This window comes from Pelophylax lessonae, assembly GCF_965119305.1.
Source record: "Pelophylax lessonae genome assembly, chromosome: 3".
In the NCBI taxonomy this organism is placed as follows: Eukaryota; Metazoa; Chordata; class Amphibia; order Anura; family Ranidae; genus Pelophylax; species Pelophylax lessonae.
Genome location: NC_138770.1, coordinates 478037083 through 478064103, shown reverse-complemented (window position 1 = coordinate 478064103; position 27021 = coordinate 478037083). Strand labels below are relative to the sequence as shown.

General features: G+C 47.0%; 1 protein-coding gene across 2 annotated transcripts in view; it reads left to right on the top strand.

Annotated features, from left to right (window-relative positions):
• NUP133 (nucleoporin 133) overlaps positions 1-27021 on the top strand; it is an 899557-nt gene that overhangs the window by 388680 nt on the left and 483856 nt on the right. For both annotated transcript variants that reach the window (XM_082249111.1, XM_082249110.1), the window contains exon 12: positions 23932-24095. In XM_082249111.1, the coding sequence (XP_082105237.1) occupies positions 23932-24095 (164 nt within the window). The remainder of the gene's footprint in view (positions 1-23931; positions 24096-27021) is intronic.

The window sequence follows — 27021 nt, the reverse complement described above, 5'->3', positions numbered from 1 at the left end:
ATTACCAGTTTGTGGCGTTACTTTTTGGTCTCGCCTCGGCTCCACGGGTTTTCACCAAGGTGCTTGCACCGGTTCTGGCCTTGTTGAGAGCCCAGGGCATCTCTGTCCTGGGGTATCTGGACGACATTCTGGTTCGGTCTGCGTCCAGCCAGGGTCTGGAAAATGACCTGTCTGTCAAGATGCAAACTCTATAGGAGTTTGGTTGGACGATAAATTTTCCAAAGTCGACGCTGAGTCCGTCGGTTCGTCTTCCCTACCTGAGAATGATCCTGGACTCGGTCCAGGCGAAGGTCTTCCTGCCGGAAGACAAACTCAGGACTCTTCAGGAGGAAGTCAGGTCCCTCAGGGACGTTCCACACTCGTCTCTGCAGGCGTGCATGAGATGTCTGGGATTGATGGTCTCGGCCTTCGAAGCGATTCCCTTCGCCCAGTTTCACACGCGGGGTCTCCAGGTGGAGATCCTGTACAGGTGGGACGGGCGACCTCACTCTCTGGATCTTCAGATCTCGTTGAGCCATCGCACCAGAAGGGATCTTCTGTGGTGGCTCCAGTCCCCGATGGTATCGGGGGGCAAGTCCTTGCGTCCTGTCTCGTGGACGATGATCACCACGGATGCCAGCCTGTCGGGCTGGGGTGGTGTTCTGGGCGTTCTGTCCGCCCAGGGAACTTGGTCGGAGGGGGAGTCCTCCCTTCCGATCAACATTCTGGAGTTGCGGGCAATAAACCTCTGCCTTCGTCGTTGGACGGACCGGCTGCAGGGCTGTCCGGTTCGGGTGCAGACGGACTATGCCACGGCGGTGGCCTACATCAACCACCAAGGGGGCACCAGGAGTGCCCGAGCGGCTCGGGAAGTGGCCGACATTCTGTCTTGGGCCGAGACTCATGTCCCGGCGATAATGGCAGTTCACATTCCGGAGGTGGAGAACTGGCAGGCGGACTATCTGAGTTCGCCAGATCCTGGATCAGGGGGAATGGTCTCTCCACCCGGCTCTCTTCCAGATGTTGTGCGCGAAGTGGGGTCTTCCAGATGTGGACCTGTTCGCGTCTCGTCTCAACAAGGTGAGAAGGTTCGTGGCAAGGACGCGCGACCCTCGGGCAGACGCGTCGGACGCGTTAGTGGTCCCGTGGCATCAGTACGAGCTGATGTATGCGTTTCCACCGATTCAGTTGCTATCCAGGTTCCTTCGCAGGTTGCACTCGGAACGCAGCACGGGGATTCTGGTGGCACCGGACTGGCCTCGCCGGTCCTGGTACGCAGACCTCGTGAATCTGGCGGTCGACGCCCCGTGGCGTCTACCTCTTCGAGACGATCTCCTGTCTCAGGGGCCGATATACCATCCTGCTTTACAGTCGCTGGCTTTGACGGCCTGGCTGTTGAGACCGAGGTCCTGAAGGAGAGGGGTCTCTCCCCTGAGGTCATTCATGCATTGGTCAACGCGAGGAAGTCTTCCTCGGGGAAGGTTTACTACCGAACTTGGAAGGCCTATTTTGCCTGGTGTGAGTCCAGGGGGTTTTCACCCCGCACGTACTCGGTTTCTCGAGTGTTGTCCTTCCTTCAGGCAGGTGTCGATCAGCGTTTGGCGCTGGCTACGATCAAGGGTCAGGTGTCTGCGCTGGCCGTTCTTTTTCAACGTCCCGTGGCTTCTAACTCTTTGGTTGGCACTTTTGTTCAGGGAGTGCGGCATCTGGTACCTCCTAGGAGGGATCCTCTGCCCCCTTGGGACTTGAATCTCGTTCTATCTGTGTTACAACGTGCTCCTTTTGAACAGATCAGGGAGATCTCGTTGTCTGTTGTCCAAAAAGGTCGCCTTTTTGGTTGCGATCACTTCGGCTCGCAGAGTGTCGGAGCTGGCGGCTTTGTCCTGCAAGTCTCCGTATCTGGTTATTCACTTGGATAAGGTGGTCTTGCGACCTAATCCTTCTTTTCTAACGAAGCGAGTTTCGGAATTCCATCTCAATGAGGATATTGTCTTGCCTTCGCTGTGCGCGAAGCCTAAACATCCGAAAGAGGTGAGGCTGCATTCTTTGGATGTTGTTCGGGCGATTAGGGTTTACCTTAAATCGACTGAGTCTTTTCGAAAGACGTATTCTTTGTTTGTTCTTCCAGAGGGTCCTCGGAAGGGCATGGCGGCGTCGGCCTCTACCATCGCCAAATGGATCAGGCAGACCATTGAACAGGCATATGTCTTGCAGGGGAAAGTTCCCCCTATGCCTGTGAAGGCGCACTCTACTAGATCTGAGTACGTCTTGGGCCTGTCGTCATGGGGCTTCTGTAGCCCAGGTGTGTAAGGCAGCGACCTGGTCGACCGTACACACTTTCACAAAATTCTACAAGGTAGATGTTCAGGCATCGGCGGATGCTTCCTTTGGCCGCAAGGTTCTTAGTGCGGCAGTTCCCTAGGGTCCCTTGTTGGGACCCCTGGCTGTTGGGATACGTTTTTTTATCCCCTGGTTATTTGTTTTTCCTGGGTTGTTGCTCCTGTTTAGCAAGTTTTTTTCCTGTTGCCCAGCTGGTTTCCTTCCTTTGGTAAGGTTCCTTTCTTTGATGCGGAGACTGCGTTGCCTTCTGCGCGGATGCGTTTCCCACCCCTCATGTTTGCACTGCTTTGGGACGTCCCCATTGTGACGAATATGAAGAGGCGGCGACTGTCGGAGGACGTAAGAGAAAACGGAATTTTTGTAAAATCTTACCTGTAAAATTCCTTTCTCTGAGTCCTCCGACAGTCGCCGCCCCCGCCCCTCTTTTGGGGTTTGGTTGTATACTCTACTGCTATTCCACTGAAACTGAGATATGGTTGCAGGAAGTAGGAGGGTATTGACTGAGGGGACCACCCCTTGAGGGTGGGATATGTTAAAAGCTTTAATGTTAACATATTCTGTTGCCTAGCTACTCCTTCGGAGCAAAGTCTAATACCCCATTGTGACGAATATGAAGAGGCGGCGACTGTCGGAGGACTCAGAGAAAGGAATTTTACAGGTAAGATTTTACATAAATTCCGTTTTTTTTTCTTATGTAATATCATTTTTTTAGATAACTGAAATTTTGTTTTTTACCGGCTCTAAGCCATTATCCATTAAATTAATAGAAATGCTTGAAATATATCACTATATCATGTGTAACTCATCTATATAAAATTAGTTTCACTTTTTGAATTAAACTACTGAAATTAACTTTTTGATTTCAATTTTATTGGATTCAGCTGTTTTTAAAAGTTTAATCATTTCTTTTCTTCAGTCTTCACAAAGGAATCGGGGGGCTACACGAACCCCGCTTGTAAGGCCGAACTAAATAATACACCTCAGGAAGTGCCGCCATGGCTAACAGAGGATAGACTTAGAGCTAAACTAGAGAAACTTAACATAAATAAATCCCCGGGACCGGTTGGCTTGCACCCAAGGGTTCTTAATGAGCTCAGCCAGGTGATTGCCAGACCGTTATTCTTGATCTTTAAGGATAGTTTACAGACAGGTATGGTGCCAGCTGATTGGAAAAAAGCCAACGTGGTACCAATATTTAAAAAGGGGCCGAGATATATCCCGGGTAACTATAGGCCGGTCAGCCTAACATCAGTAGTCTGCAAAATTTTGGAGGGGATGATAAGGGACCACATACAAGACTTTAGTAATGAAAACGGTATTATAAGTAGTAATCAGCATGGATTCATGAAAAATCGTTCATGCCAAACCAATCTATTAACCTTCTACGATGAAGTGAGCTGCCACTTAGATAAAGGTAAGCCTGTGGATGTGGTGTATCTGGACTTTGCAAAGGCCTTTGACACCGTTCCCCACAAACGCTTACTGTACAAACTAAGGAAGATAGGTATGGACCATAAGGTGAGTACCTGGATAGAGAACTGGCTCCAGGGGAGAGTCCAGAGGGTGGTGATTAATGGGGAGTACTCTGATTGGGCAGGTGTGGAAAGTGGGGTCCCCCAGGGTTCTGTCCTGGGACCAATCCTGTTTAATTTATTCATAAATGATCTAGAGGAGGGGATATCTAGTACAATCTCAGTATTTGCAGATGATACTAAATTAGGCATGCCAATATCTTCTATGCAGGATGTGGAAATCTTGCAAGCAGACCTGAACAAAATAACGGGGTGGGCAACTACATGGCAGATGAGATTTAATGTAAAAAAATGTAAAGTAATGCACTTGGGGGCCAGAAACCAGAAAGCAAGCTACTCACTAGGGGGAAACCTCTGGGTGAGTCTAGGATGGAAAGGGACCTGGGGGTACTGGTAGACAACAGGCTTGGAAGTGGCATGCAATGCCAAGCCGCTGCAAGCAAAGCCAACAGAATACTGGGTTGTATAAAAAAGGGGATTCACTCCAGAAATAGAGATAATTCTTCCACTCTACAAGACTCTGGTCCGGCCACATCTGGAGTATGCTGTCCAGTTCTGGGCACCGGTCCTCAGGAAGGATGTGCTGGAACTGGAGAAAGTCCAGAGAAGGGCAACAAAAATAATTAGGGGAATGGAGGACATCAGCTATGAGGAAAGACTACAAGCACTGAACCTATTCTCTCTGGAGAAGAGACGATTGAGGGGGGATATGATATCAATGTACAAATACTGTACTGGCGACCCTAGCATAAGGAACAAACTATTCAGAGAAAGGAGATACAATAAGACACGTGGCCACTCACTAAAACTTGAGGAAAGGCGGTTTAACCTTAAAGTGCGTAAGGGGTTCTTCACTGTAAGAGTGGTAAGGATGTGGAATTCTCTTCCGCAAGCAGTCGTATCAGCGGGGAGCATTGATAGTTTCAAAAAACTATTGGATGGACACCTTAAAGACCACAACATACAGGGGTATACAATGTACGGTTAAAAGCAAACACACACACACATCATAGGTTGAACTGGATGGACTTGTGTCTTTTTTCAGCCTCACTAACTATGTAACTATGTAATACACTTTTAAAACACTGCCCTAAAACCCATGATCTCCAAAGCAGAGAACATGGAAGGCCAGGCCACAACACTCTAGAGCAGGGATTCCCAAACTATGGCTCTCCAGCTGTTGCTAAACTACACATCCCATGAGGCATTGGAAAACTGACATTCACAGACAAGACTAGGCATGATGGGAATTGTAGTTTCTGAACAACTGGAGGGCCATAGTTTTAAGACCCCAGCTCTAGAGGAGAGGAAGAGTCGACCAAGGGCAACTGTGGATAAGTGATAACCCTGCACAAATTGATATTTGTCAATTTCCCAGGCATGAAACCAGTTTGATCAATACTAAACAGAGAGGGAATTTTCTTAGTTATTCTAGTGGCTAAGATTTTAGTTCAATTTTTGAAATCCTAATTTAGCAAAGAAATTTGCCTATAAAAGGCAAAATTGAACCAATCTTTCCCTGGTTTGGGAGTTAAAACAATGTGTTTGATACATAGAGGGGGGGGGGGGGGTAGTGTCAAGTGTTCTATGCAAACAGAATAAAGACTAAAGCCCTGTACACACGTACCGATCGTCGGCGAACGATCGGCCGTCTTTTGTCCAGGGCTGTCGGTGTCTGTTGAAAAGTGCAAAAGACTGCACAAGAATTTTGTCCGCCGACTGCAGAAGTGATGTCATGTAATGGGTAACTTTCCCTGTGTTTTTCCTTTTCTGAGTATGCCCAGTCTTGCAAATCTGCGGTCTGTCGGCCGAAATCTGTACTGACTGGCGAACAATCGGCCGCTCTGGTGTCGGCATACAAAAATTTTAATGCTTGCATGACAGATTCTTTCCGGCCGAATGTGCGCTGTCGGCTGTCAGAGGCATCATACTAACAAGCCTACAATCGGCAGATCGGTCGTCGGCCGAAGCTTTTCGGGCGACGATCGGTACGTGTGTACGGACGGGGCTTAAGAAGTCCAGGTGCATGGTTAGCTGCATACAGCCTGTGCCACAATCAAGGAATATCATCAGGGCCTGGGATTTTTTGACCAGGTAAAGAGTGGTTAGCTGCTTCTATTTCTTCTTCTGTGATGTCCTTATCAAGGGTAGCAGCCTCATCGCCCAATAGTGTGGGCAGATGCAGGGCACCAAGAAATCCCTGGAGAGCAGCACCAGTCCAGCTAGAGATTGTACCATACAAATGACCATAATAGTCAGTGAATTCCTGCAAAATACTAGCCGGGTCATAGTACCTTCAACACAACGAATGGCTGGTACTACAGTTTGGGGCTGGTTGTCCACCATTAAATTAGCAAGCGGTTTCCCATTCTTTTCCCTGGACTCAAAGACCCTGCCAGCCAACGAGTCCAGGTGCGTGACAGAAACGAGGACAAATCACGTCTTGTCTGTGCAAGAGGACTGAAACTGTTTGGCAGGGACTCAAAAAAGGCCGCAGCCGCTTTGGTTTCACTTTCCTTTAGCCGTTGTACCTGAAAGGAAAGATTGTTCCTGTTTTAATGGTAGATATATCTTCCCCACGAAAATGGACTTTGGAAGCATCCCACACCATAGGAACCAAAGCAGAACCATCATTTTAACTCCCAGTAATGTGTCCTTTTGGGAAAGACAGGTTCCCCAAGCTTTAGTTCCTGTATCCACTTGGGTACCAATCGCCAGCAGCTTAGATGCCTAGTATCTGCCAAAGTAATACAAAGCTCCAAGTGAGCGTGATCAGAAAGACCAGAATGCAAATAGGATACTCCCTTCACCGCTGATAATGCACGGACATTGGCAAAAACCATGTCTATCCGAGAGCCAGATTTATAGTTGGAGGAGAAACCAGAATAGGTCCTGGTCTCTGGGTGTTTCCAGCACTGAAATTCAGTAAAACCAAAAGCCTGGGCCCAATGGAACAATTCAGGAGTATGAGCTCTAAGGGGGTTGGAGAAGTCTAACTGTAAATCAAGAATATATTTAAAATCCTTAGCAATATAAATTTAGAAGAACTGCAAATGTTTCATATATTGTATACAGGACCTGCTGGTTAAAGGGAGGAGAAACCTACACATTAATAAAAGCAAATGCCACTGCCCTAATTTCTAATTAGTGATCTATCTCCTTTACTGATCAGTGATGAGATATAGAATCTTGTACGCCAGAGTAAGTAGCATGGGATGCTTGCAGTACCCACGGTCTACATAGGTCTAGGATCTTGCCCGTGAGGTGGGTTTCTTGCAAAAACAATACATGAGGTTTATGATAGTTTAGATATTTAAACATGAATGCTCTCCTAAACTTATCATTGAGACTCTTAACTTTCCATGATATCCGTTTCAAATCCATAACCCAAGGAGAGGGTTACACGACCAAACCAGGATTTCTGTACAGTGGAAGTCAATACCCACTGAGCAGGAGGTAGAAGTGCCAAATTTTTAAGACCCTGGAGGAAGCATACAGCAATAAATCATATAACATAAGCCTGTACAAATATGAACCATAAGCATCTTCGAACAAAGTAAAAAAAAAAAAAAAAAAAATGAACTCCCTATTGACTAAAAGACCCCAACAGTTAACCAGGTCAATTTAGTTACCTTAACTGTATTTGCTTCAACAGTGAAGTCCAGGGAGTGGAAAGCTTAACGTATGAAAAAATATTTTTCTCTAGCGCTCATCGACAGACGTAGTCCTCGGTGATACACCACCTTCGGTTATGTTACCTCCGCAGGAGCAGGACTAGACAGGAAATTAAAAAGCTCTGGCCACACCCTAGGGGCAGTCCCAGAGGGTATATCCTCTCTCTCTCTGCCTCAGCAAATCAGTTATTTTCTGTCTAGTTAGGAGTAAGGACCTAGATACCTTGCTGGGATCTTAGGTCCTGGCAAGAATTTTTTTCTTAAAGGATTTTTAGACAGCTTTTTTTCTCCAGTGTTCCTGTGAGATCTTCAAGCAAGAAAGCTGAACTGGGCGACGGGCTGGATGTTGAGATCCGGTGGTCACCCCAGTTCAGCCTACGAGCGCGTGCAGGCCATAGCTCCGCGCTGGGTCGGCCGCGACAAAGTCCCATTTTAAGGACTGAACCCGCGAGTTAAACGTCTCGCTGAAACGCCAAAGACCATGAGTCACGGCGTCCGTATCGGTCGACAGCCCTCCCGCCCCGGTGGAGAGGGGTACTGTCAGGAGTTGGTGCCCGCCTAGTTCCGGTATGGTGAGTAGTATGTTCCCCCTTTTTCCCTGACGGGTTTTGTGGTGAACGCGGGCCCCTCTCTGTATGGTAAGAAAGAGTCCTTTCTATCCTATAACATGTCACAAATCCTCCTACTTTGAGTGTGATTTTATGTGTGCAAAAGCCAGGAGGCTTGGTTTGGGAGCTAACAATCTATTGTATACATGTTTAAAAAATATGTAAGCTGTGGCATTCTGGGAATCTTATGGGTTAAGTATAGCTACCTACCAGTCAGAAGCCACGGACATGTAGACTGCCTTCCAAATCAGATCTCCAGCTATTAGCAGGCCTCCCGAACGGCCATGCAGTCCGCCAGGGCCGGTACCGCCAACCACGCCAGATCCCCATGCAGAGAGAGTGTTGTGTGCCCTACAGCACACCGCTATTCAGTATAGGCCGCCGCCATTTTTTTTGCTGGATCGCACGAGCCGCCATTTTGGCGTAGCCTCGTGTCTCCAGCATGGGGGCGGCCATGTTTGAGGTGATCCTACACCTCGTGGAGCTTGGGGGAGGCGCCGGAAGGCGTGCAGAGGGGCGGAGCCGCCTCCTTTCTTCCTGGGCAGCCAGCCAAAAGACTTCCTGTTTGTCAAGACAGCGCTGTAAGCTGTTGCAGTTTAACTCTGAGCATCAAGTGGTGAGCCTGGGGGTCTATCTCTCTCTCTCTCGATCGATAGGGATCCCTAGCAGGTAACACTAAGGGGCTTTTTGTGGCGCTGGGGGTCAAAAAAAAAAAAAAAAAAAAAGTTTTTTTTCTTTACTTTTGAATTATATTATCCAGGAAGTAACTGGAGTTATTATGGACCCTGCCACACATATTCCCCCACCTGTTTCCCTCGAGGGGGCCTCGGGACCCGCCGGTGCACAGAGTATAGAGTCATTTACAGCAATTTTGGAGTCTATGGTGGCTCGGGTGGAGGCGGCCTGTCAGGGACGGGGGTCAAGGAAGCGACCCCCGCCTACCCCTATACTATCTGACACCTCTGACTCAGATTCAGAGATGGTCACTGCAGTTGCAGGTTCCTCTGCAAGGGCTGTTATCCCAGGTAAAGCCCCCTCAGACAGTGAGGAGGACGCTTCTTCTCCTGCTATAATTCAGGAAGAAGCATTGGTGGACGCACTAGTTGTGGCAGTGCAAGAAACCTTAAAACTTGAGGCTTTACCGGCAGAGGCAACTGAAACAGAGAGGCCTTTTGGGACTAATAAGCCCATCAAGACGGCGAAGGCTTTTCCTGTACCTAAATGTTTTGGTAATCAGATTAAAGGAGAATGGGAGCATTCTAAACGTACCTTTACTATTTCCAAGCGTATTGCTAGACGCTATCCGTTTGAGGAATCCATAATTAAGAAATGGACGGTACCACCAGTCGTGGATCCGCCTATTGCCAGGCTGAATAAAGCCACGGTTATTCCAGTGGAGGACACTTCGTCCTTTAAGGATCCGGTGGATCGAAAGATAGAAGCAGAGTCCCGCACTATCTTTTCTCTAATAGGGTCAGCATTTAGACCAGTAATTGTTATTGGTCTAGTTTCCCAGACACTTACGGAATGGGCGAAAATGGTACGCCAAGATCTGAGGGGAAAAGATATTCCCCAGGAGACATCTGATTTGATGGAACAGATCATACAAGGGCTACGGTTTATCTGTGACGCAGCCTTGGACACTACTCCCTTGTTAGGGCATGCATCTAAGTTAGCAGTGATCCTCAGACGTGTTCTGTGGTTAAAATGCTGGTCAGCTGACCTAGGTTCCAAAAAGACCTTGACCAATCTCCCTTTTCAGGGGAATCGTCTATTTGGGGCCAACCTAGATGAAATCATTAAGGATGCCACTGGGGGCAAGAGCACTTTTTTGCCACAGGCTGCAAAAGCTAAGGGACCTCGCAACAAGCGAGGACCTTTCTTTACCGCCCATAAAGGGCGCCCGGCTGGTACTCCCGGGAAAGGCAAGACTCCTCCAGGAGGGTTCAAGAAGGGCTGGTCGGACAAGCAGAGGACCAACCCAGCCAAACCCGAAGTAAAGGAGTACACAGCCTGAAGGTGCGCCCCCACCCGGTTTCAGGGTGGGGGGACGTTTTCACCGGTATTCAGGACATTAGATCGAGCATCAACCACTACTACCGGTGCGATTCTTCCCTTCCAACATTTAAGTACCACAGGAAGCGGTAGTTACCGTTCCCTGAATAGATCTTTTCCTTTACCTTTTCCCAAGATTAGTCCCGATACCTCACAGGAATCGGATCTGATTGACCAGATAGGCCAAGTAGCCTCTAGTCGGGTGACTTCGGTCCCTGAGGTTCAACCAGAAAAGATCACTTTTCCTGATAACAATCAGGTATCTGATAAATGTGTGGGAACAGAAAACGACCAGACTTTCTCGGATGGTCGGGGCCAGATAGCTCTAGGGACGCCTGGTTCAGATCCAATCAGCGCCAGTGGTCCTAGAAATTCTAGGCTGGCCTCCTCAAGCCGGCCTGGCCGACTTGGACATGTTAGTCGCAGACGTTCCGTGGGAACTTCGTCTCAGGGAGTGTCTGTGGTCTCAAGGACCAATTTACCTTCGTGCTTTACAGTCGCTGGTTTTAATGGCCTGGCCATTGAGACCCAAGTACTGAAGGACAGAGGTTTGTCTACTTCAGTCATTCCTACCCTTATTAAAGCAAGGAAAGCGACTTCCAGCAAAGTCTATTATCACACATGGAAGACTTATATTGCGTGGTGCGAATCTTTAGGATTTCCTCCACGTACCTATTCAGTGTCTCGAATATTGGCCTTTTTGCAACAAGGGGTTGAGCAGAAGCTAGCCTTGAGCACCATCAAGGGTCAAGTTTCAGCATTAGCAATCTTCTTTCAGAAACCTTTAGCTACCAAATCCTTGGTGCGGAATTTCATCCAGGGGGTGCGGCACCTGGCTCCTCCAGTCCGCGCGCCCTTACCGTCCTGGGATCTTAATTTGGTTTTGTCGGTTCTACAGAAACCTCCCTTTGAAAACATCAGGGAGATTCCCTTGCTTACTTTATCCCAGAAGGTGGTCTTCTTGGTGGCTATCACTTCTGCTCGCAGGGTGTCAGAACTGGCTGCATTATCATGCCAGTCCCCATACCTAGTGATTCATAGGGATAAGGTAGTACTTCATCCTAAGCCATCTTTTCTTCCTAAGGTGGTTTCAGATTTTCATCTGAATGAAGATATTGTACTACCTTCCTTGTGTCCTCAGCCCAAGCATCATCGGGAACATGCGTTGCATTCCTTAGATGTGGTTCGGGCAATCAGGGTATACCTGAAAGCTACGGAATCATTCCGTAAGACGGATTCACTTTTTGTGATCACGGATGGCCCCAGAAAGGGTTTGCCTGCATCTGCCGCGACCATTGCCAAATGGATTAGACAGACGGTGGTACAGGCTTATTCTATTAAGGGTCAGAGTCCTCCGTTCCCTGTTAGGGCGCACTCCACTCGAGCGCTCAGTACTTCCTGGGCCTTTCGCCATCAGGCGTCAGTGGTCCAGGTATGTAAGGCGGCCACTTGGTCGTCGGTACATACCTTTACAAAATTCTATAAAATTGATGTGACGGCATCGGCGGATGCCTCATTTGGCCGCAAGGTTTTGCAGGCCGCAATTTGAGGAGACCGGTGGTCTATCTCGAGGGTTTTTTTCTGTTTGAAAAAAAAAAAAAAAAAAAAAAGAAGAATTTTTTCTCTCTTTTGTTGAGTCTCATCATTAAGGATGAGCATTGTAAACTTCTAGTTGGCACCGGTTGGGCCTTCTAGATTGGGATTTGATTTCATTTTCCCACCCCTCAGTTGTGATACTGCTCTGGGACGTCCCGAAGGTGGTGTATCACCGAGGACTACGTCTGTCGATGAGCGCTAGAGAAAAATGGATTTTTGTAAAATCTTACCGTAAAATCCTTTTCTCTTAGCTCATCGACAGACGTAGTCCCCGCCCCTCTGTTTTGGAGTTGGGTTGGGTTAAATTCTCTAAGCACTGCTTTTTCACATAACTGATTTGCTGAGGCAGAGAGAGAGAGGATATACCCTCTGGGACTGCCCCTAGGGTGTGGCCAGAGCTTTTTAATTTCCTGTCTAGTCCTGCTCCTGCGGAGGTAACATAACCGAAGGTGGTGTATCACCGAGGACTACGTCTGTCGATGAGCTAAGAGAAAAGGATTTTACGGTAAGATTTTACAAAAATCCATTTATTTTACACTGAAGAAAGCAAGTGAGAGGGGATAAGAGATTTGCAGTGTAGTCAACTAGCAAAACTTCACTGTGTGGTCAGCTCCCATACTAATAGGAGCCTGCAACATGAAGGTATGACATCTGGATTAGAAGAAAATCCAGGAGCAGAGTACATACCCCAGGCTGCCAGTAAGCCTAGGTGTTCACTGGTGCATCCGAGAGGATGTTGTCAGGACCCCACCAGAGCACTGCATACATCCTGGCAAGTGGGAAGGGCAGGCACCAATAATGTAGGTCAAATAAAGTTATCCAGAAAAAAGTCAGGTGAACCTTGATAGGAAGTACAGAATAAAACTGTGCCGCCATAAACCAGAAGAGTGGGGTCAGAACTTGGTAAACCAAAAAAAAAAAAAAAAACACATAGCATAACAGCATGCCCAGACCTTACCGAAGCATAGTAAGCCAGATATCTGTCTCAGACGGGGTGTCAGAGAATTTTGTTGTGTTCTCATGCTAGTTGTGCCCTCATGCTAGACCCACAGATGACACTGGTAAAGCATACCATACTTAATGTTGTGTTCTCGCAGGCGGTGATAAAGATCTGTTGAGGTCTTGCACTTCTTTTGACATTCCGAGGAGGAGTTGGGTAACAGCATAATGAAGGCATTACCGTATTGCAGAGATGGGTGTTTCCTAGCTTTTGTAGCGATAGTCGTGATCCCGGTAATTCAGAAATCGTACCAGGAAGAGGTGAGGGGGGTCCCCAGGTATAAGGTGGCCCACTGGTATGCAGTGTGCCCATTCCGCAATATATGTGGGTGAAACATCATCCAGGCTCAAGAGGTCCTTAAAGAAGGCTTCTGCAAAATCCATGTAATCCCCTTCAGCCCTCTTAAGGGAAACCCAAAACCCGAACATTGTTGCATCATAGGCGATGTTCAGCTTAATCTGAGTTTGCAACCAGAAGTTTAACCGTATACTGCAAATTTGCATTTGTATGCTTTAGCGTGAGATCCTCAATCGCCGAGACCCGGGCTTCTGACTCGTGAGAGGTTGCCCCTAATCTTTTCCTGGTCATTCCTGATAAGGTTACATTCCCCTGCCAGGTGATCAAGCCTGACCAGAAGAGAGGTCTTACTGTGCTCAGTCACTCCCAATATTAGGGCTGATTCTCCACTGGTGCCTGGCCAGGCGGCGGTATTGGAGCCTTTGCAGCAGTGTTCTACTCCATGCCATGTAGGGCTGTCCTACATGCAGCACAAAGCCATACAGATTTGTACCAAGGGCCAATTCACGTGAGGTTGGGGGTGGTAAAAACATATGGTTGAACACTTTTTACTACCCTCTACTGCCTCTCCTTGACCTGCATAGGCAGCAGCTGGCAGAGTGCACATGCTGTGACACTGGAGTATACCCCCAGGTGCATGAGGCAGTGCTGCAACTGCATGTAGAGTGCCTGGTTTAAGCATGCTGATGCTGCATATAGGGGGTTAAAATTGGAAGTGAGGCATATGCATATTGCCGCTTCACTGCCTGTCAAATGCCTCTGAAAAGTGATCTGAGCAGGTTTTGCTTTTAGTAGGAGCTGCAGTGGCTTGCTGATATAACGAATAAGCCTTAAAAAAAAAAAAAAAAAAAAAAAAAAAATTCTGATCAGGATTAAAAGTAATGTACATACATAAAAACATACATGCACATATAAACACTGTGGCAGAGCAATGCCCCACCAAGGTGATGTTACATAGTTACATAGTAGGTGAGGTTGAATAAAGACAACAGTCCATCCAGTTCAACCTGTGTAGGTGTGTGTGGCTGCAATCATCTCACATACCCCTGAATGTTCTGATCCTTGAGATGTACGTCTAATAGTCTATTGAAAGCCACCATACTACCCGCAGAAACCACCTCTTGTGGTAGAGAATTCCACAATCTTGTAGCCCTAATCATAAAGAACCCCCCACGTTGCCTGAGGTTAAAACGCTTCTCCTCTAATCGCATTGTATGCCCCCGAGTCCTCATGCAATCCCTTCGACTGAACAGTTTTTTTTCTAAGCTGAGATCCCCATTGAGATATTTAAAAATTGCTATTGTGTCCCCCCTCAGGCGTCTCTTCTCCAGGGAGAATAAATCAAGCGATTGCAGACGCTTTTCATAATTAAGGTCCTCCAATCCCCTAATTAGTTTAGTTTACCTTCTCTGGACTCTCTCCAGCTCCAACACACCCCTTCTGAGGACTGGCGACCAGAACTGGACAGAATACTCCAGATGCTGTCGGACCAGAGTTTTATAAAGTGGAATGATTATAGACTTATCTCTGGAATACATCCCTTTCTTTATGCATGCTAATGTTCTGCTGGCCTTGGCAGCTGCCGCTTGACATTGCATGCTGTTGCCTAGTCTATCATCAACCAAGACTCCCAGATCTTTCTCCATTTTTCATTCCCCCAAGGGTTCCCATCCTAATGTGTATTGTGCTTTTATGTTTCTAGTCCCCAAGTGCAAAACCTTACACTTCTCCACGTTAAACCTCATTTGCCAAGTTGTTTCCCACTCCATTATTTTGTCCAGGTCATCCTGTAGGATATCTGCTTCATGCTGTGCAGTTATTGCCCTGCCCAATTTTGTGTCATCTGCAAAAACTGATATCGAACTACTGATCCCGTCTTCAATGCGGTTTATGAATAAATTGAACAAGGTTGGTCCCAAGACTGAGCCTTGGGCGACCCTGCTTACTACCTCAGACCAGTCTGAGTATGCGCTGTTTATTACCACCCTTTGAACACGCCCTTTTAGCCAGTTCCGTATCCAAGAGCAAACCCTGCTGTCGATACCTGCAGACCTTATTTTATAAATTAACCACTTGCCTACAGTGCACTTTCACCCCCTTCCTGCCCAGACTGATTTTCAGCTTTCAGCGCTCACACTTTGAATGACAATTACTCAGTCATGCAGCACTGTACCCATAAAAAATCTGTGTCCTTTTTTTCACACAAATAGAGCTTTCTTTTTATGGTATTTAATCACTACTGGGTTTTTTATTTTTTGTGCTATAAATAAAAAAAGACTGAAAATATTGTGAAAAAACGCATTTTCTTTGTTTCTGTCATAAAATTTAGCAAATGAGTAATTTTTCTTCACAAATTTTGGCCAAAATTTATACTGCTACTTATCTTTGGTAAAATAACCCAAATAAGTGTATATTATTTGGTCTTTGTGAAAGTTAGAGAGTCCACAAGTTGTGGTGCTAATCATTGAAAATTGATCACACTTGACCACACCTGATGTACTGAAGGCCTATCTCATTTCTTGAGACACTAAAAAGTCAGGAAAGTACAAATACCCCCCAACTGACCCCTTTTTGGAAAGTAGACATTCCAAGGTATTTAATAAGGGGCATGGTGAGTTTTTTGAAGTTGTATTTTTTTCCCATAACTCTTTGCAAAATGAAGATTTTTTTTTTTTTTTTTTTTTTTTTAACAAATTGACGTATTAACAGGTTATTTCTCTCACACAGCATATGTATATTTGCAACTACACCCCAAAACACATTCTACTACTCCTCCTGAGTATGGCAATACCACATGTGTGAGACTTTTTCACAGCCTGGCCACATACAGAGGCCTAACATCCAAGTAGCACCGTCCGGCATTCTAGGAGCACAAATTACACATATAATTTCCTGACAACCTATCGCACTTTTGAAGGCCCTGGAGCACCAGGACAATGGAAACCCCCATAAAATGACCCCATTTTGGAAAGCAAACAGCCCAACGTATAATTTTTGAGGCATAATGAGTCTTTTGAATATGTAATATTTTTCCACAAGTTTTTGGAAAATGTGGAAAGGAAATGAAAACGCATTTTTTTTACACAAAGCTGTCCATTTATGCAATATTTCTAACACATAGCATGTACAAAGCAAAAATTGCACCCCAAAATACATTATGCTATTCCTCCTGAGTATGGCGATACCACATGTGTAACACTTTTTCACAGCCTGGCCACGTACATAGGCCTAACATCCAAGTAGCACTTTTCACAAAGTTGTCCATTTATCCACTTTAAGACTGGGCCTATTTTTGACACTTGGTGTTTACAAGCTAAAATCATTTTTTTCGCTAGAAAACTACTTGGAACCCCCAAACATTATATATATATTTTTTTTTAGCAGAGACCCTAGAGAATAAAATGGAGATTGTTGCAATATTTTTTATCACACCATATTTGCGCAGCAGTCTTCCAAATGCAATTTTTTTGAAAAAAATTCACTTTTTTGAACTAAAAAATAAAACAGTAAATTTAGCCCAATTTTTTTCCATAATGTGAAAGATAATGTTACGCCGAGTAATTAGATACCCAACATGTCATGCTTCAAAATTGCGCATGCTCACAGAATGGCGCCAAACATTGGTACTTAAAAATCCCCATAGGCAACATTTTAAAAATTTCTGCAAGTTACCAGCTTAGAGTTTCAGAGGAGGTCTAGGGCTCAAATTATTGCTCTCGCTCTAACAATCGCGGAGATACTTCACATGTATGGTTTGAACACCGTTTACATATGTGGGCGGGACTTGCGTATGTGTTTGCTTCTGCGCGCGAGCTAACGGGAACAGGGTGCTTTATTTTATTTTTTTTCCTATTTTTATTATTTTTTTTATTTTTACACAGTTTAAAAAAAAAATGTTCATTTTTATTCCTATTACAAGGAATGTAAACATACCTTGTAATAGAAATAGGCATGACAGGTCCTCTTTATTGTGAGATCTGGGGTCAAAAAGACCTCACAACTACACTATAAAAAAGGGAAAAAAAAAATTGTTGAAAAAGGAAAAAAAAAAAAAAAAGCGGCCCTTTAAACCGGTTGCTAGGCAACGTCTTTTGACGTAGCTCCGGTCCTCCAAGACCATACAGTCTCTCGACTTCCTGTCTCTGAGGATCCGGGACCAGATAGTTTTCCCCGCTGCCGGCGGGTCCGGTAAGCTGGGAAAACGTCTGGGACGCGGCAGGAGGGCGCACCTCTTCCCCTGCACCGTAAAGGTATTTCCGCAGCGAATCCGCCACTGGGACCACCCTTATCTGAAAGCCGACCGCCCGCCGTTTCAAAAAATATCGGGGTTATGGTAGCTATCTGCTGCCATAACCCCAGTATTTGGCTTTTAATGGCCGACGCATATAGTCGTTAGGTGGTCGGTAAGTGATTGCATGCATATGGCAAACAGGTGACGATGACTGATGGGGTGACAGGTGACGATGACTGATGGGGTGACAGGTGACGATGACTGATGGGGTGACAGGTGACGATGACTGATGGGGTGACAGGTGACGATGACTGATGGGGTGACAGGTGACAATGACTGATGGGGTGACAGGTGATGATTGATGAGGTGACAAGTGACGATGATTGGTAGGGTGACATATGACGATGACTGATGGGGTGACAGGTTACGGTGATTGATGGGGTGACAGGTGACGGGCGATGGTCACTGATGGGCGACGGGCAATGGTGCACGGCGGTATTGATGGCAGTCTCTGGTGACCGGTGAACTTTATGCTATGTCCACATGTGAGCGTAGCGGTCGCGGGCAGAATCACTGCGATTCTGCCCGCGATCCAGAAATCATTGCAAATCGCGGGACGCCTGTGCGTTGCCTGTGATTTGCAATAGCACCCCAAACACTGTGCGATTTTGCTGCGATTTCCGCCTGCCGAATCGAGGTAACATCACGTAAACAACGCATGACGCCCCAAAGAAGCTCTTGTACATTTTTTGGGTGTCATGCGTTGTTTGCGTGATGTTACCGCGATTCAGCAGGTGGAAATCGCGGCATCGCACAGCGTTTGGGGTGCTATTGCAAATCACGGGCAACGCACAGGTGTCCCGCAATTTGTAATGATTTCCGGATCGCGGGCAGAATCGCAGTGATTCTGCCCGCGATCGCTACGCTCACATGTGAACGTAGCCGTATGGGTGTCAATTTCTGGGCACTGATGAGGTCACTGTTGGGTGACAGGTGCAATTGGGGGGGGGGGGGGGCTGAGGACTGTGTGGGGACCTTTATTGGTGTGATTTTACATTTGACAGGTACACAGAGCAGTAACTCACTATTTCTAGCTCTGCTCTCCTCACACTGGAAACTGTGTGAGGGGAGAAAAGCTAGTAACAGTGAGTTACTGCTCTTTGTTTACATTTTGTGATCGGCTGTGAATGGATTCACAGCCGATCACTTAGTAAACAGTCACTGTCAGTGACTGTTTACTACTGACCGCGCTCCCGATCGAGCATGCGCGGTCATCTTCCGGGCTCCTGTATTGTGATCGGCTGTGTCATTGGAACACAGCCGATCACGTGGGAAACAGCCTTGCCCATTGGCTGTTTTCCCCCCTGCCGGTGACGGGGGGTGTCCCGAGGATCGCGCGCCTTCCCTGCTTTTCTGGGATCAGGCGGGCGGCAAGTGGTTAAGCGCTTATGGGGATCTGTGTCAAACGCCTTAGCGAAATCTAAGTACACCACATCCACTGGTCTGCCCCTATCTAGCTCACAGCTCACCTCCTCGTAGAATGTTAAGAGATTGGTTTGACAAGAACGCCCATTTGTAAACCCATGCTGGTTACTGCAGATGATGCTGTTTTCTTTAGCAAACTCTATGATATAGTCCCTTATCATCCCCTCCAGAAGTTTACATACTACTGATGTCAGACTGACAGGCCTATAATTTCCCGGTATATGCCTCTGACCCTTTTTTAATATCGGAATCACGTTTGCTTTCCTCCACTCCCCTGGTACATCTCCTGTCCTAATACTGTCAGCAAACCCAATATTTTCAAACAGGCAGTTTGAGGGGCTCCAGGTTAAGGTGTTAGTAAACCCCCAACAGTAAAATCAGTCTGTATATGCAGTAAAGCATGCTGGTTATACTCACTGTGGAACCTAGGGGGTTATTCCTCTGCATTGTGTAAAAAAGCGATTTGATCCTGGTTTCTCTGGTCCTCCCCTCCTTCCACTGACCCCTGATAATTTCCCGATCACACAGGGTCTATGGAGTCAGGCTGCAAATACTCAGTTTGGTGTATATTGCTAGAGAGTTTTATTTTTGTTTGGGAGAGTGCATGTGATCAGCACAGGGTCCTGCAGTCTCATAGCACAGTCAGAGAACCCCTTAGCACATTGATTAGTCAGGTGTGTGCTGGGCTATTAGTAGTAACCTGACCATGGTTATGGGCTCTACCCTCTCGAGGAGTCCAGGTGTGCAAGGGTGAAGACGGGGGAGTGAAATTGTGCACTAGAACAGTCTGAGACCCAAGCCTGAGGACCAAAGCAGTGATGGGCTGCTATCTTTGCAAATGGTGTTGGCAAGAAAATAGTGTGTGGGAGACAGACAAGGACCTAAAGTGAAAGGTCACAGCTTTAATGTTGCATGCATAAGCCAGGAGGATGAATCTACCATTGTTTGTGTTGATGGTGGAAACCCTCTGCGAGGGAAACCATTTTTTTATTTTCTTGAATTTTTAATTGCTTTAATAAAAGTGGGTCATCAAGCCCTTAAATGACAATTTCTGGTGTGGACTGTACTCACTAGTGTGCGCTACACTTGAGCTATACAACCCCAAACTTTACAACACATACTCAAAAATAAACACACATTCATACACACCTATATACATGCATATATACACATAGCCTTTTAAAAAAATTAAATGCTGTACCTGCAGTCTGCCAGCTACTACACTGTAGGGCAGAGCGCACAGCATACAGTTTGCAAAACACCTCTTTGCTTTAATTTTTCTAGGTGCATTCATTGCCTTACTGAGCTCCTGCTGTGCTGATGTATAGTTTGGCTAAAGGAGCAGGAATGCTCGGTCTCCTCTAAATGTTTTTCCCTACCAGCATGTTGAGCCACCCCTAACAACCTCAGTTGGCACCCTGTTTGAGAGACTGTTCTAGAGAAAAGTGTTGTACAATTATGACTGTCATAAATTATGGTGGTTAAGCAGATTAATTATAACTGTAAATTAAATCAAAATACTTAATTTCTCTATCGTCCTACAGACGCAGCCTCGTCTCCATGAGCTGAGTGGGTTTTTGCTCCTCCCATCAGGTGTAGTCTAGGCAGGAAAATTTGAATACAAACGCCCAGGGGGGCTGTCCCTCCAGGCATAAACCCCCACTGCACAACCCAGCACATCAGTTTTTCTGCCTAGAGAAGGAGTAGGACCTAGGTTTCATGCTGGGACTCCGGTCTCAGTTTTTTTTTTTTTTCAGAATATTTTCTTTTATTTCTCTTTACTTGCTGGCTAGTGTTAAGGGAAGAATTTTCCTGGTGATCTACAAGCAACAATGTCGGCTGGGGCTTCATTCTTGATAATCTAGATCCTTATGGTCCCTCCAGTCTGGCCTACGAGCTATGGCAGGTTATATTTCTGACCTAGGCCTAGCCACAATTCTGCCCCCTTGTTCGGAGGTGGACGAGCCTGCAAGTGGGTGCCTTGCCGGGACGCAAAGCCCTGAGCCGCAGCGTACCCATCGGCTGGCACCACCCCCTTTTCTGCTCATAGACGTTTTTTTTGTGCATCTAGGGTGCAAGAAAAAGGTAAGCCGTTCAGAACTTCTGGAGGTGCTAAAGAAGCCCTGGGGCAAGACCAACGCCGGTCAGTCCGGTGCTGCAGACAAGTCCTCTTTAGCATGAAGGAGCACCCTCACCCATCTTAGGGGTGAGGGGACATCTGTGTTTCTTTCCGGAACCCTGGACTTCCCTCATTCAGGACGATTGAGTTTGTGAACTGGTTTGTTCTGGGTACAATATCGAATTCTGGTCCCGGCCATGGGACAGGTTTTTTCAGTCAAATATTCACCTTTCTCCGGAGCGTTTGAAGGATCTGCAGGATGCTGTGCGAGATCTCCTGGCTCAAGGGATGAATGTGCTGCTTCCCCAACAGGAACGATCTCAAGGTTTCTATTCAAACCGGTTCACTGTGCCCAGAAAGGAGGGCAACGTGCGTCCAATCCTGACCCTGTTGCAAGCAGTTTCCCATCCGGATCTGCTGGACGTCTCCTTCACCATTCGGACCCTTCAGGAATTCAGGTGGACGATCAATGTTACCAAATCTACCCGGACTCATCTGTGTTGGTCACCTATCTAGGGCTGATTCTTGACTCTGTTCTGGCGAGGGTCTTCCTTCCTTTGGACAAGCTTCAGAAGTTGCAAAGGGCGGTCTGGTTGCCAATGGAGGCTGATCAGTCCTCCTTGCGGGCTTGCGTGAGGGCCTTGGGTCTCGACCTTCGAAGCAGTCCCGTTTGCTCAGTCTCACACGAGACAGCTGCAAAAAGAGATTCTGTCAAAATGGAACAGAGATCCTCGGTCATTGGACCAGAAGATTTGGTTGAGCCATCTCACGAAGTTCGGCTCTCTTGGTGGCTCCAATCGCCTGTCCTATGCCAGGGCAAGTCCTTCCTCCCGGTGTTTTGGACGGTGGTCATCACGGACGACAGCCTGTCAGCCTGGGATGGAGTTCTGGGGAAGCTCTGTGCCCAGGGGACTTGGGCGTCAGATGAGTCTTCCTCTGCTGATCAATATTCTGGTGCTGAGAGCCATCAAGCTCTGCATGCTTCACTGGATGAGTCAGCTACACGGCTCTCCAGTCCGGGTCCAGTCGGACAATGCCCAGCCTGGCTTACATCAATCATCAAGGGGTCACCAGGAGTGCCCTGGCGGCCAAGGAGGTGGCTGAGATTCTGGTATGGGCGGAACAATGTTCCGGCTCTTCAGTCCACATCCCGGGTGTGTAGAATTGGTAAGCGGATTAGGTGTGGTGAGGTGTTGGATCAGGGGGAGTAGTCCCTGCATCCGGAGGCGTTTCATCTACTTTGTGCTTGGTTGGGGACCCTGGAGGTGAATCTGTTTGTGTCTCGCCTCAACAGGAAAGTTCAGAGGTTTGTGGCCAGGTCTCAGGATCCTCTGGCCGATGCCACAGACGCTCTGATGGTTCCTTGGAGTCAGTATCGCCTAAAATATGCCTTCCCTCTGCTCGTTCTCCTGCCAAGGTTTCTTCGCAGGGTGGCGATGGAAGGCGTTCCGGTCATTCTGGTGGCTCCAGACTGACCTTGGCCGTCTTGAACTCTTAAAAATGGTCATGGATACTCCATGGTGTCTTCCTCTACAGGAAGATCTTCTATCTCAAGGACCGATCTTCCATCCTGCTTTACAGTCTTCGGCTTTAACAGCTTGGCTATTGAAAGTAAGGTGTTGAGGGATAGTTATCTCTGATTTGGGGATTCCTACCCTTTTGAGGCCAGGAAATGAACCTCTAGGAAGATCTGTCATCCTACATAGAAATCGTACATCTCATGGTGTGAATCGCTGCAGCTCCGCCCTCGCTTGTTCTCTATAGCTAGGGTTCTGGTCTTTTTGCAGAAAGGCTTGAGCAGTGCTTAGCGTTGGGGACTATCAAAGACCAGGTGTCGGCTTTGGCTATTTACTTTCAACGTCCGTTGGCTACTCGTTGTTTGATCCACACCTTCATTCGGGGTGCATCATTTGGTCCCTCAAATCCCCGTTCCCTCAGTGGGATCTTAATCTGGTTTTGTCTGTTGTTCAAAAGCCTCCTTTTGAGATTATTAGGGAGATTTTTCTACTTTTTGTCGCAGAAGGTTGCCGTCTTAGTGGCTATCACTTCTGCCTGCAGAGTTGGCGGCGTTGCCCTGTCATTCGCCTTATTTGGTGGTCCACCGAGATAAAGTTGTCCTCCGACCTAATCTGTCCTTTATTCCTAAGGTGGTGTCTGATTTTCACCCGAATGAAGACATTGTGTTGCCTTCCTTATGTCCTAAGCCTAAACATCACAAGGAAGTTGCCTTGCACTCTCTGGATGTGGTTCGGGCAATAAGGGTTTATTTGATGGTTATTTAGTCCATCAGGAAGTCGGACTCTTTGTCCCTCTGGACGGTCCTCACAAAGGTTTGGCTGTGTCCGCTGCGACCATTTCGAGATGGATCAGGCAGACTGTTGTTCAGACTTATTAAATCAAGGGTCAGGTTCCTCCTTTACCTGTGAAAGCACATTCTACTAGGGCGTTGAGTGCCTCCTGGGCTTTTCGCCATCAGGCCTCTGTTGTACAAGTTTGTAAGGCAGCGACTTGGTCGTCTGTGCACACCTTTACCAAATTTTACAAGGTGGATTTGTTGGCATCTGCAGATGCCTCCTTTGGCTGCAAGGTTTTGCAGGCTGCTGTTTCATAAGAGAATGTCTTCTCTTCGGGGTCTTTTACCTGGGTGAGCTCCTGTTGTTTAGTTAACCCCTATGTTGCCCGGTTGGCTACGTTTAGCCTTTTGGAGTTGATGTTACTTTTTCCCACCCCTCATTCCTATACTGCTTTGGAACGTCCCACTCAGCTCATGGAGATTAGGTTCTGTTGTCTTCACTGTTTTTAAAATAAACGGATGTGCTGGGTTGTGCAGTGGGGGGTTTATGCCTGGAGGGACAGCCCCATGGGCGTGTATTCAAATTTTCCTGCCTAGACTACACTTGATGGGAGGAGCATAAACCCACTCCGCTCATGGAGATGAGGCTGTGTCTGTAGATGGACATCAGAGAAAAAATATTTTACGGTAAGATCTTACAAAAATCTTATTTTATTTTATAGGAAGGATGCAGTTGGGGCACAGTGCATGATAGACAGTCTGTTCCCAACTGCTGTGGATTTGAAAACAGACAAAGAATTAGATCAAGCTGTTGCACAAATTAGCATGGACTTGGTGGATGACTATCCTGCATCTGATCCTAGATGGGCAGAGTCAGTACCTGATGGTAAGATAAGTAGAATATTTATCAGTCACTTATTTTTATGGTCTTTAGTGTTTTCATTTTTTTTACTAAGGATTTCAATATATATAAATTTAGCGTTAATATTATATGTGCAGTCATTGATAGAATTTGTATTAAAAACACTGTAGCCCATTTCCTGCACACGCCTGTACACGGTGGCTCTAGATGTTTCTACTCCAGACTCAGTCCACTTCTTCCGCAGGTCCCCCAAGGTCTGGAATTGGTCCTTCTCCACAATCTTCCTCAGGGTCCGGTCACCTCTCCTCTGTTTTATTGGTCGGATGAAATATGCTAATTTTTTGAGATGGGAATTTTGGTTTTTCATGAGCTGTATGCCAAAATCATCAATATTAAAACAATAAAAGGCTTGCACTACTTCAGTTGTGTGTAATGAATCTAACGTATATGAAAGTCTAATGTTTATCAGTACATTACAGAAAATAATGAACTTTATCACAATATGCTAATTTTTTGAGAGGGACCTGTAGTAAATACATTCAGGTAAACATGTTCATTGTCCTTTTCAGGTTAAAAAAAAAAAAAAAAAAAGTTTGACAGACTCAGCGCTCCATTTTCAGAACCATAGGGTTATATTGCCTCCTACAAGAGTAGGACACTAGTCATAAAAAAGGCTTGGCTACACCTTTGGGAAGTCCTAGCTGGTATACAGTGTTTTATTTATTTATTTTTTATTTGTTTTTTTCTGCTTTGTAGTTAGGACCTAGTTCCCTGCCAGGATCTTTGATCCTTGGATTTTTTTCCTTTTTAAATGGATTTTTTTCTCTTTTTTTTTTTTTCCCTTTCGGGATCTTCAATCAACTTCCAGACTGGGTGACGGGCTGGATATCTAGATCCAGTGGTTCCCCCTGTCTGCATGGGGCTGGCATACTGCTATGTGCCGGGGGGTGGGGGGTGGTTTTTATGCTTCCGGTGGAAGGGTTTTCCTAGCTGGGGTGGGTGCTGGCTGTTGTGGTGGCCCTATGTCAAGGTCCCCCCACCTTTTCAGATGTGGCGTGGGCTCCAGGGGTCCTCACTGGGTCCCTGGATGCTGCGGGTGGCTGCCATTTTTCCTTAATGATATTGTAATGGTCCCTGTGTGATTCTCTTTGGCCGGCGGCCATGTTTCTTTAGTCCAGCAGCCATTTTGGGTTGGCCTGGCGTGCATTAGCAGCGGTAACCGTGACAGTGGAGCCTCTGGGTGGCGAATATGGCTGTGGGGGCTCCTCCTTTTCCGCTGGTGCTGACTCCTGGGTTTCCTTTTCCCCTTGACCCTGCACATGGATACAGGTTATATCTGGTCAAGACTGGTGCTACTCTGGTGGGGTTGTGGGGTCCCTCCCTCTCTCTGCTGCACGTTGTGGGGTGCTCTGCTTTTGGGTGCCCCTGTGGTGATACAGGTGCAGTACCTTAGGTTGGTGTGTTCCCTAGCGGTGCTAGACACTTTTCTCTTTCGTTTGTTGACAGGCACAGCTCCATATATTCTTGACCTGTGGGTTATGCTGCTCTTCCTTGGAGTAGGACACTAGACGGGGGAAAAAAGTTAACAAAGCTTAACTACGCTTATGGGGCAGTCCCAGGAGGTATACTCCCACTTCCTTCTCTAGGATCTCAGTTTTTTTTTTTCTGCCTAGTCAGGAGTAAGGACCTAGCTCCGTGCTGGGATCTCTTGTCCTGGCATTTTTTTCCTTTTAAACTGATTTTTTTCCTTTTATTATTTTCTGTTCTCGTGAGAACTATAATCAATTTGGTTCCTGTAAGAAATACAATCAACTGCCGGACTGGGCGATGCACTAGATATTCTAGATTTTTAATGTCTCCCCAGTCTGGCCAGCGAGCGCGCGCAGGCCTTAGCTCCGTGCTAGGTCAGCCACAACATAGTCCCACTGGATGGGGACTGGCCTGCGAGTGAAGCACTTCACGAGGACGCACACACGACCTGGTCATGGCTTGAGTCACAGCGTACCTCTAGAAGCCATGGCCAGGCTGACCCCACCTTGAGATTGTCAGACCCCCATGTTCCCTTCCATTCCTTTACCATAAGGTAAAGGGTATCGGGTGTCGATCCAGTCGGACAATACCTTGGCGGTGGCTTTTGTGAATCACCAGGGTGGAACAAAGAGTGTTAGTGGCTCTGGAAGTAGCCGGCATTTTTCGCTAGGCAGAACGCTTCGTTACAGCCCCCTCTGCTGTACACATTCCAGGACTGGAAAATTGGCAGCCGGACCATCTCAATTGGCAGGAGTTGGACCAAGAGGAGTGGTCCATTCATCCGGATAAGTTTCATTTGATATGTCTGCGGTGGGGCACCCCTGAGGTGAATCTGTTGGCCTCTCTGCTCAACGGAAAGGTACCAAGATTTGTGGCAAGGTCATGGGATCCTCTTGACAGACACCACAGATGCTCTGGTGGCCCTGTGGGGCTCGTGTCATCTGATTTATGCCTTCCTTTCTCTCAAGCTTCTTCGGCGGCTTCTGCGAAAGATCAAGGCTGAAGGGATTTGGATCATTCTGGTGGCTCCAGACTGGCCTAGTTGGTCTTGGTATGCTGACCTGTTGTGATTGGTCGCCGATGTTCCTTTGGGACTGCCTTTTAAGGGAGGACCTGCTGTCCCAAGGGCCTGAGCTTCCATCCTGTTTTACAGTCGCTGGCTTTGAAGGATAGAGATTGGGATCCTGACACTGCTGAAGGCTCAGAAGTCTACCTCTAGAAAGATTTATTGTACGTGGAAAGCGTACATTTCTCTTACGTCCTCCGACAGTCGCCGCCTCTTCATATTCGTCACAATGGGGTAATTGACCTTTTCTCCGTAGGAGTAGCTAGGCAACAGAATGTCAATATTAAAGCTTTTAACATATCCCACCCCCAGGGGGTGGTCCCCTCAGTCAATACCCTCCTACTTCCTGTATCC